General features: G+C 33.4%; 1 protein-coding gene across 1 annotated transcript; it reads left to right on the top strand.

The window, feature by feature from the left end:
- The first annotated feature begins 1,087 nt into the window (after window positions 1-1,087).
- On the top strand, window positions 1,088-4,501 carry LOC132175864 (ATP-dependent DNA helicase Q-like 2). The gene is made up of 4 exons (XM_059587942.1): window positions 1,088-1,322; window positions 2,487-2,565; window positions 3,295-3,512; window positions 4,022-4,501. The coding sequence occupies exons 3-4, from the start codon at window positions 3,339-3,341 to the stop codon at window positions 4,211-4,213; spliced, it is 366 nt and encodes a 121-aa protein (XP_059443925.1). The 5' UTR covers window positions 1,088-1,322; window positions 2,487-2,565; window positions 3,295-3,338; the 3' UTR covers window positions 4,214-4,501.
- Window positions 4,502-10,965: the final 6,464 nt, after the last annotated feature.

The following is a 10,965-nucleotide window of genomic DNA, read 5'->3' as shown; positions in this document are numbered from 1 at the left end:
CACATGAAATATTTAATTGAAATAGGAAGTGAATGATGGAGATAGGTTCGAACTTAGGACCTTTGCTTTAATACTATGTTAAATTACCATTTATGCCAAAAACCTAAGCTAATAAGAAATGTTTGATATAATCATTTAATTAAGATTTTAACAGTACAATTTGTTGGTCAGGAGTCTATCTAATCCCTCCTTTGGTCTCATTGACAAAAGAGTTTAGAGGTGCCCCTTTGCAGATTAGAAAACAGTTTGTTTCGTTGGTATTATTAAATTTTTAATTATCCAAAAAGTTTAAACTAATAGGAAATGGTAAACTTAATAATTTAATTAATACTTTAACACGTCCCCTTACATGTGGGACCAAACAACACAGTCTATTTTAATTGAAATGGAAAATAAACTGTAGAGTTAAGGTTCGAGCTTAAGACCTTGGCTCATATATCATATTATAAAGTTTGCATGAAAACTCTTAGAGAGAAAGATGAGGCATGTTACTTATGTAACATACCTCACACTTTATTATATAGGTAAAAAAATATAACAATAACCAAAATACCCATGTACACCAAACCCTAACAAACTCTTATAACAGGCATCAGGCAACATTTGTCGAGAGCTGTTGACTGTCTACATGGTTGAAGCATTGCAATTCGTCCTATCGGCATCAAACAGCTCATAAATGTAGCTTGCTCAGTTGAATTGAAGTTCAAATTGAGAAACCATAAAGATATTGGGGATTTTTTCTGTTGTTAATCGGTGTGCAATTAAACTTCAGCTTTTGGGTGCTATACTCCTTTGATGCATCAGATTGCACCTTTCTTTCTTGAGGTGGAGACAAGTTTAGAGCCAAGGTAAAAATGGATCAAGAATTTTTTTTCCTTTTTTGGCTAAATTGTGGTCCCACTTCTGACCAATGAGTTTCCCATCATTGGGATTCTCATCTTCCTTGCTTGAATCCCTGTTCCCACTCCACCTAATATATGCTTCCCCTCAAATACATAATTTTATTTGAGAAAATAGTATTCCCTTTAAATCGAAGGGAAATTAAATGAAACTCTTAATTTAAAATGCTTGTTATTATTGATCATAATCAATACATGAGACTCTCTCTCTTTCTCCCTCCTTATTTTGGTCTCAATAAATCATGTCATTTTCCTTGATCCATTGTTGCTTTTCTTCTCTTTCTTATGCACTTCTTGGAGGTAATACTTTTCTGTTAATTCTATTGGGAATTTATCTTTCCTGGTCAAAATTTCCTAGGTTCTGAACTAAAGAGAGAGGAAAGAGAACAACTTGTCATACAGCTTATATTAGACCGTGTATTGGTAAGAACACTGACTCTATTGACCTTGACTTTGTTTTAAAAAAAATTGCTTGTTCTCAGTAACTTTTCTTGGTGGATTGCTAAAAAAATTGTGAAATTTTTGTAAATTTTATTTGTTAATTAAATTAATTTGCTACAGAATGTGATAAGGTTTATCAATTGCTTATTTGTAGTTTATTTCTGAAATATGTTCTGAAAAAAAAAAAAAAAAATGAAGTTTGAACATAATAGCCCTAGTTCATTATGCTACATTCCATTATGCTCATACTGCTGCATAACTAAGAGATAATTTTCAATATTTTAAGGGAATTTCACCTTTTTTTTTTTCAAATGAGAATCACTATACAGTAGTTTTTGAAGCAGAAGTGACTAACCAATTGCAAATTCATCAGTTGGCATATTAAATTTCTAAAATGAATTTCCATGCTATTAGATGTCCATAAAATGTCATCTAGCTATACAAAATTAAATGACACACTACTAATTCTGCAACTTTTAATTATGGAGCATAAAGAATTTGGAAATTTTATTGTTTACTTCATAATTCTTCTCAATTTGCACAAGAAACATAAGATACAGTGATGAGGTGAAAAAAAAATGCACAAACACCGACACATATGAACTCACACAGATGAGCAACGGAGTGATCAAATCACAAAGAGACATATGCAAGCACAAATACACAGAGACGCAAAAATCATGCATTTTTACAATTTTTGGGTCCATGATCTTTGGAGTTGAACCATGGTCAGGTTGGGTTCCAACTTTTCTACTAAACAAGTGTACCTTAAGGCTTTAGCGCCGCTTATTTAACATTAGAACCAAGTTGTGACATCATGACATGCCTTAGCTGAGTGGTTTGCCAGCAACTTGTGAGAAGGTCAGCTTTTTCACCCTATTCTTCTTCCTTGGTCTTCTGAAACCCAAAAAGGGTATGAAATGCAGTTAATTAACTGGTTAACCAATCTAGAAAACTGGGCTGTTATTGGTCAAAATACATATTTCTCTTCCAATTATCTATATTAAAGAGATCTGTAATGTGATCAAATCTCTTTTTCTAAAACTTTATTCTTTCTGTTGACTGATTGAACTTTTGCTGTTGGCGCAACTTGGCATTTTTTTTATTTGTCAGTATGTTAAACGGACTAATCCATTCTTGATGCAGAAAGAAGAATTTCAGCATACAGCTTATGCCACTAATGCTTATGTAACAGTGGGGCCATTTTCCAAGCAAGTATTACAAGGTAAAGGTGCTTGATTTTCAAAGAAAATGCTAGCCTATTGTTAGAAAGGGTATTATTGTAATAAAGGCTGTAGTGAGAGGGCCATAGTATGCTCTGAGCCTCTCTTTTTGTGCAAATCCTAATCTTGACACCTATAAACAAGTAAAATTGTAAGAATTTCTTGTCTCAAAGAATGCTGTTACTTTCACTCTGTTTCTTGGTATTTACAAGAATTATTTGCAGAAGGTAGGATAAGTTGAACCGGGTGTTCTTTTACTACAAGTGCTGACTTTGTGAAACCTTGCGTTTCAAGCCTTTTTTGTGTTAGCATATTAATCTCATAGCTTTGACTTGTAAGTATCTATTTTTCATTGTGTCTGCATGTGCTGCTTCCACTCTCTCGTGATATTTGAAGTTGGCCCCTTCAAATGAATCTCATGTACTAATTCCCTTCAAATGAATCTCATGTACTAATTCCCTTCAAATGAAGCATCTTGAACGTAGATATTTATCTCGTTGTTTCTTCTTTAGTCCTGAGTGAGCTCAACTCAACCCTCACTGTTGTTTATTATTAACTTGCTTTCCTCTATCCATCTGCCATCAACTACTTGTCCCAGTGATATTCTTTAAAGAAGAAATTTTAGTATTCCTACTCGGGCCTAAGTTTGGGCATTTTTTGCTGGCTAGTTATGCTATAATGGAAATTATTCGTAACTTTTTTTTTTTTTTTTTGGTTCATATTGCTTGTAGGAAAGAAAATTGTGAAGCTTGAAATTTCTAGTGAGGAGAAGAATATGACTGGCGCGAAATCAGCCAAACGCAGCCTTTCATCCTCTGTTTTGGAGTTTCAACTTGATGAACTGCGGAAAGAACTGTCTTCGATCCAGGGGGGAATATTCCCTCATTCTGTCTTGTCTACTCAACAAATCAGCATGATAAATGCCCAGAAGCCAAATTCAGTGAAACAGGCAAGTTTTATCATCACCAGTCCAATTAGTTTTGAGTAGCAATCCTTCAATTAGTTTGTTTCAAAAATGTCTTGGTTTCTCCAACTTGTAGCTTGTGCATCTAATATAGTTCTTCTGAATTAAGGAAAGCCACAAGAACATATTCATTTGCTTCTCCTCAACTAAAGAAAAAGTGGGAGAGGTTGGAAGGGGATTGAAATGAACAATGCCAAATGTAAACCTTATCAGAAAAACTAAGTAAATGCTATTTTCACAGTTTTTTTGTTCAGAAAATCTTTCATACATTGATCGTGAAATCAAGTACAAATATGATGAAAGTGAAGTGGCAGAAAGGTGGAAATTAAGTTTCAAAAAATGGCATTATTCTTATGAATAAGAAGCTGTAGTAATTTTCAATTCTAGACCTTAGCAACTTAACTGTTCATTCCTTGGTTGTGATTCTTAAACAGCCCAACTGGTAGCCTGTCAACCTGAAACTATAGTCATAACATATCCAATTTTTCTTGCAGTTGGAGAAAATCATTGGAAAATTGAAGACGGAGAGATATGGAAGTAGAATTCTTGAACAAGTTGAGAAGTACTCCGACGCGGTGCAGACTGATGAGTTAAATGAAGAACAAGTCAGTCAAAATAGAGCTACCAAACGGCTGAAAAGCAAAAAGGCTCTTGTTGTTATTGAAAGCAGTGATGATGAAGCGTGAGTGGATTGGTAAATTAGAGGCGATTTTGTGATGGTCTCCTTCCGGAAGGAGAGGACTGTGTACATGGATATTTAGTTGAGATAGTTTGGGGATCTTGACTGCTCTTAAACTTTGAGTTTCCTTCCCCTGTGGGAGTTTTCTTTGTTCTTCCCTCTCTCACTCTCACACAACACACATAGACCTGAACAGAATGAATCAATAGCCACATTGTTAGAGTTTATACCCAAAAGTCTAATTATTTTGTATGACATTTTAGTTTAATTAAATAGAATTGTTTATTTGCTGATTTATTTAATGAATATTGAGCATATAACCATGAAAGAACAGGAGCCTCAAAGCTACAAGTTGAACAGGGGCTTTATCATCTAGTTATATTGAATTTACTTCTAATAGTCTTTTGTGATTTACTTACTTCAATTTAATTTACAGTTTATGACTGTACACATATAAATAGAGAGAGAGAGAATAGCAATTTTTTTTTTTTTTTTTGTTGACATGTTCACAACAAGAGAAGGGGGATGGGGATTTAAATTAGTAACCTTTGTTTTATGAGATGTGGTTTACAGCCGTTTGAGCTACTTCTTGGGAACGATAGTTTTTCAATTGAGATACTTTAATGGTAGAAATTTAAAAAGTTGAATTTAATCTTAACTTTAAACAGATAAAACTACCAACAAGAGAAAAAAGAGAAAAAGATTCACAAAATGACATAAATTATGAAACACCAACCATCAATCACGTATGAGAAAAGCATATTCAGAAAATATGATTTTTTGCCTTCTTGATAGTTTGCTTTCACGTTTTTTCTTCTTTAAGAAAGAAGAAAAATAACTGTGACGCCCTTGTAAATGGATTTCAAGTTTTGAGATATCAAGTTTATTTTAGCCTGTAGACTAGAGGCCAGACAATCAGTAGAGGAGGAGAGGGGCCAAATCAGTCAGGGCAGGGGGCCAAGTTTAAAACTTAGGCTTATTTAAGGTCCGTTTAGGATTGCAGTTTCAATAAGTGCGATTTTAAAAATTGAGTTTTTAAAATTTTTTGAAATCGCTACTTTTTAAAATCGCAAAGACGTTTGGTAAAATATGTTAAAAAACACTTTTTTTATCAAATATTTGTTATGCGAAATCATGATTTTTGTTTAAATTAGCACATTTTCAAATAAGCAACCCTAGCCTGCTTGTAGAAATCACATATTTTTTTTCCTATTTTAGATTAAGTATTTTTTAAATCACAATGTCAAACGTCTTATGTTTTGCGATATATTTTAAAAATACAGATTATTCTTGTTAAATTGCAATCCCAAACGCAACCTTATGCTAAACTATAGGCAAACTTTTCAAATAGGGGGTCATGGCCTATGCCACCCCCACTCTATTTCTGTCTCTGGACGGTGTGACAATGGGCCTAGGGAATGCAACAATAGGAAAGTCTTCAATCAATGTGTGTCACATGGTTGGCAACTACGACAAATTGGCTATAAAAGGCAATGGACACTAGGTAAAAATAAGATGTTCACCTGATTCTCTTGAGCCCAGCATTCTACTATCCTAACTATCTTCAATCATGCTAATTTAAACATCGAAGCTATTTCCAACTTGCCTATCTCAGCCGACGATCAACTATTCTGTTAGTAGGGATCTTTAAATGAGTATAATTTAAGGTTAGGTTGGTTTTTTCAATGTATGTTAGAAAGTAAATGCTTATTATTATTATTATTATTGAAAAGGATGTGAATGGGCGACCAGTGTAGATTTTTCCTCTTGGGCGTGACTATTGAAGTTCCTATCCGATGTGAAATGTTCGGTTTTAGCCCTAACTACTGTCTGGAAATGCGAATTGAATAAAGCCTTTTTTTACTAGCATCTGGTTTACATAATTACTACCACAAGCGAGATTGAACACGCGAACCTAAAAAATAAATTTGGAAAAAGTAACTTATAATATATATATATATATAAAATCTTTGGACCCATTTTACATAAAAGTAAATTTTGTCACATGTAACATGTGTAATAAAAAGGTTGATTTAATAAGGGAAAGGAGGAGGATATTTGAAATTATTCTATATATGCAAGCCTTGGCAGGAAAATAAATAAATGTGTGGTAAATATTAGAATTTAATATTTTATATGGGAGGGAAAGAAAGAGCTTTTGGAGATGGCCGAGGGGGAATGCCCATGAGAAAAGTACAACCAAAAAGGTCTTCTGCCGACCGACCAACGAAGCAAGCAAGCAAAGCAAGCTTCCCAACTTTTCTCATTTATTTCTAAGAAGTCACACCATGACTTTTTGGTGTGATTGTGTCCCCTCGTGATTTCATTAAACCGTTCTTTTTGTGATCCTCAAGCATGCATACATCGTGCACTGCCTAAATGGGAGAGCCTGTCTTGCTGTCGGGGATTGGACTGTTACCTTTTTAATATGACAGTGGTTGGTGGGTCAAACATCCTTTTTGAATGAATTGTCTAGGGTTAATTTAATTTTTTTTTTTTTTTTTTACATGTATATAAAAAAAAATTGTTCAAATCAGTGATTTTTGTTTTATGAGGCGTGATTTACAGTCAAATTATATCTTGGAGACGTTAAATACCTTTTTGTCCATGTGGTTTAACAACTTTATTTTTATTTTTTAGTGTTTAATTTTATTACAAGAAGTATCTTCAGTTTACATAAAAATAAAGATTATACTTTTGTTTAAAATTTGACGAAAAATCACGTTTGTACTATTAAAAAATTAATATGTGTCAATATATTAATTAAAAATATAAAAAAAATAAAAAGAAAGAGAAAGGGGGGAAAGGAGGGAAAGGGGTGACTCAAGCCAGCTAGCTAGGTCACGTGGCTCATGGGGTGGCAGGTTATGCTGGAAAAGCTGCATAATTTCATAGCAAATTATTCATGTTCTGGAAAAGTTGCAGTAAAATGAGCCTTGAAAGCTGTGATATGTTTTTTGATAGGTAGCCACGCCGAGTGGGGTTGAAGGGGACCAGTATCCACGGCAATTTTTAAGAAATTGCCATGCAACAATTTTGATATGTAAGGTCAGCAACACGCCACGTCTTCTTTCATATACTTTTGTTTTTTTTTTTAACATCTCTTTCAAAGACAAGACATATTTCTGGCCTTACAAATGAAAATTGCTGCCACGGCAATTTCTTAGAAATTGCTGCGGATCCTCATCCGGTTGGTTGAAGGTGGCACAACCCTTGGGACTTGGGACTGGCATTTGGTTTTTAATATTGGGCAAGAGTGCAAAATTGGTTATCGTAATTGGCTTAAGTTATAAATTACTTTTAATAATACAAAAAATAATATATAGGTCTATGTAGTTGACTTAAATTATAAATTACTCTTAAGTTATATATAAAAAAAAAAAATTGTAGATCCTCTAAGCTAAATAACAGTTTACTTCATAAAATCAATTTTTGTTAAAGTAACTTTTGGACTCACGATAACTTTTGGCTTGTGCTCGTCTATATAACATGTGTTAGGCACCAGATATGGTGATGTTGAGTTAAAAATAAGTTATACTCTCAAAAGAAAGAAAGAAGAGAAATGCTATGAGTATTAACTCTTTTACTAACAGATGGGTACTAACATGATGTGAAGCTTATTCATTAGAGATGATCAAAACAATTAATAAAGAAAAATGCTATGAATAGCAATAAATAAGCTCCACATCATGTTAGTACACATCTGTTAGTAAAAGAATTAGTACTCTTAGCATTTCTCAAGAAAGAATACTTCTTTTAAACAAATTAATGTTCGTACAAGTATCAAGTATGCAATCTATGATCCCCTTTGTCCTTCAACAGACATCATTGAATATGAATTTCTCATTAATGAAACCTTCTTTTATAAACTGAGAAGACCTTTATAGTCCAATCTTTTAACCTAAAAATGCTTATTCATAGTCCTAATCCTAAGGAGTACTTGACACTTTCACTGTTTCAGGTTTGGGTTATTGAATCAAGTACTATTGATATGGAAGATGACAGTTTACATCCACGGGAAACAGACCCTCTTCATTTCAAATGAAATTGAAAGTATCCGTTTAGTGCATTCAGGAGGACAAATTTGTTTAAAAAATTTGCCCCTTAAAAAATAAAGACAATATTACCCTCACAAATGCACTAAATAGATACTCTTCATTTCAAATGAAATGGAGAGAATCATTTTCCGTTTGCAAAAAGGAGAACAAAGAAGGATCAAAGTGTACTGCCCGTAGTTTAGCAGGGAGCCACTTTGATGCCCAAACCAGAAAAATATTTCAAGAGATGAAGTAAGTTAGAAAAATGGGAGTGTTTGGCTAGAACATAATTAACTTCTTAGCAATTTCCTCCTCCTTATGTAGTGTCGTTTGAAGAGTAGGTTTGGGGCTCAACATAATATGATTATGTGACCCCCGCTCCCTTAGGTCATGTTTCCATCATGTCTATGGTTGTAAGATAATCCAGGTGGCAAGAGCTAAGGTACTGTATGAGTAGTCCCTATTGGTGCTTTCTTGTGCTGGCTCCTTCCTAATATATTTAGCCTGGTTGTCCTAGTTAATTTAGGCTTGGTCGGCCTTAGTATCATCAAGTTTGGCCCGCTCAATATGGTTTTTTGCCTAGCCTCCTAACAACTCTTGTTGGCATTAGATCTACTTTAAGGCTATATCAAAGGTGGGCTAGTTTAACTTGATAAGACTATAACACATTAATTATGATGATTTATCTTAATCATGTGAAGTAGAGCCCCCGAATTGATGTGTTTGGTGCAGATACATCGCATTGAATTAGACCATGTGAGATGTCATTATTTTATAACACTGTCAAAAAAAATAAAACTCACGAGTACTTATAACATTGATTCTAAATCATAAGAGGATTGTGAACTCAGATGTAACATGAAATTACTTTGACACACTTAAGAGTGAGATCTTCGACGATTAAAATCTCAATGTATTGGGTTATCAAGTGTAGCATTATGGAAACATAACTCTTAAAAAAGAAATCCAAATCATTTGAGTAAATCAAATTTATAAGGCATATCCCCTTGAGATATATTTAATAGAATTAATTATTCTTAGTTTTTGACTTTAGCCTTTTAGTAGGAGTTACTAAAATAGTTATGTACATGGTGAAATCCAGAGATAAGAAAAATAATTAAATGATTAAATTGGGTATTCAAAGATAAGATGTAGTGAATTAAAGCAACAATCATTTTATGAATTTAATTCACTAAGAAATATTTCATGGAGGAGTCAAATATAAAATAAAGGAATTAATTGAATAATCAAAAATAAATAATTAGAATGAGATTATAATTGTTTAGTGAAATCAATTATAATTAATAATATTATATGACAAGTCATAATATGACGTGTCATAAAATTATTGGAGCTAATTTTTTTTTTTTTTTTTTTTTTTTCCTTTAGATCACTCTTCAAGCTGATGTAAATTAACCTGATGACACAAGTTTTCTAGAACGTATACTCCTTGGTGGTGTATGACACAAGAGGAGGCTAGGGTTTTAAAAACCCTAGTGGCCGTGTTGTTAGTGGTATGGATTGTAGGCTACATTTCTACCATCTTCCATAGTCATCTTCCATAAGCCTACATGTGCATATATATATAGATTTAGTGAAAGCATTAGATGCACTCACAGACACTATGAATTGAGAGATCACTCCCTAAGTCATATTCATTCATTGAAAAGAAAGAAGATCCAAAAGTTCTAAAAAGACAGTCGTATTCTAGAGAAAGGATGAAGAAAACAAAATTCAACCTTGTTTTCTAGTGCTAGCCAATAGCCATGATACCCTTGTATATGCTTCTTCTTTGCCACTGGTCCACTGTTGAAATGTTTTGGTAAGAAAAGCCACTGCTGTAAAACCTTCCTCCTATTTGTCCATTTTGATATCTGGTTGGGTGAAAATTGTCTACTTTTGGACGTTTGGCAAGCATGCTCAAGAGGAATAATGATGTCGGTTGAATAGGGAAAGTAGGTGTTTTCTTTTTTTTTTTTTTTTTTCATCAAGAGTGTAAAAAACTCTCCCTTGTAACATTTTAAAGTGACTTTTTAATATATTATTATGAGTCCATACATATTGCACCGTCCTCGCTATGGTTTCTGTTTCTCTAGGGGTGTCAACCCGGTCCGGTTTCCCGGTTTTTGGCCAAAACCGGAACCGGAACCGGGACCCCGGTTAACCGAGGTCCCGGTTCCCGGCCGGTTCCGGTTTTACCCGGTCCGGTACCCGATTTTTGAAAATAATTAGTGTTTGGTGCTTATTTTAGGTATTGGGCCTAAAATAAGCCCATTATTTTTTTCATAAGTTAGCTCATTTAAAAAAAAAAAAACTATTAATCTTTTTGTCTAAATTAAAGAGGCTTGATTGTGATTGTTTCAAATAATTAAAAAATAAACCTAAAAAAGCATAAAAATCCTAAATAATCAATGTTTTTGCCTATATGAGCCTTAGAAATAAAAATTCAAATTTTTTAAAATACCCTAAACATAATTTTAAATTAGATACATAAAGAAAACATTAAAACAATAAAAAGTAAAAACAAGTATGTAAACAAACCAACATGCACAATAAATAAATACCCCTTACTACAACAATTCAAAACCCAAAAAAATAAAAGAATTAAAATAATAAAATATATATATATATATATATTATTTAATAAAATAATACCCGGTTCCGGTTTTCCCGGTTTTGACCGGGTGCCAAAAACCGGGACCCGAACCGGGGTCCCGGTTTT

Source organism: Corylus avellana, chromosome ca3, assembly GCF_901000735.1.
Source record: "Corylus avellana chromosome ca3, CavTom2PMs-1.0".
In the NCBI taxonomy this organism is placed as follows: Eukaryota; Viridiplantae; Streptophyta; class Magnoliopsida; order Fagales; family Betulaceae; genus Corylus; species Corylus avellana.
This window is presented reverse-complemented; position numbering and strand designations above follow the sequence as displayed.

Excerpts from the sequence above, each read along its gene's own strand:
- LOC132175864 (XM_059587942.1), top strand. The coding sequence starts at position 3,339 with ATGACTGGCGCGAAATCAGCCAAACGCAGCCTTTCATCCTCTGTTTTG. Across the intron at positions 3,513-4,021 it reads AGCCAAATTCAGTGAAACAG|TTGGAGAAAATCATTGGAAA; the intron begins GCAAGTTTTATC and ends TTTTTCTTGCAG.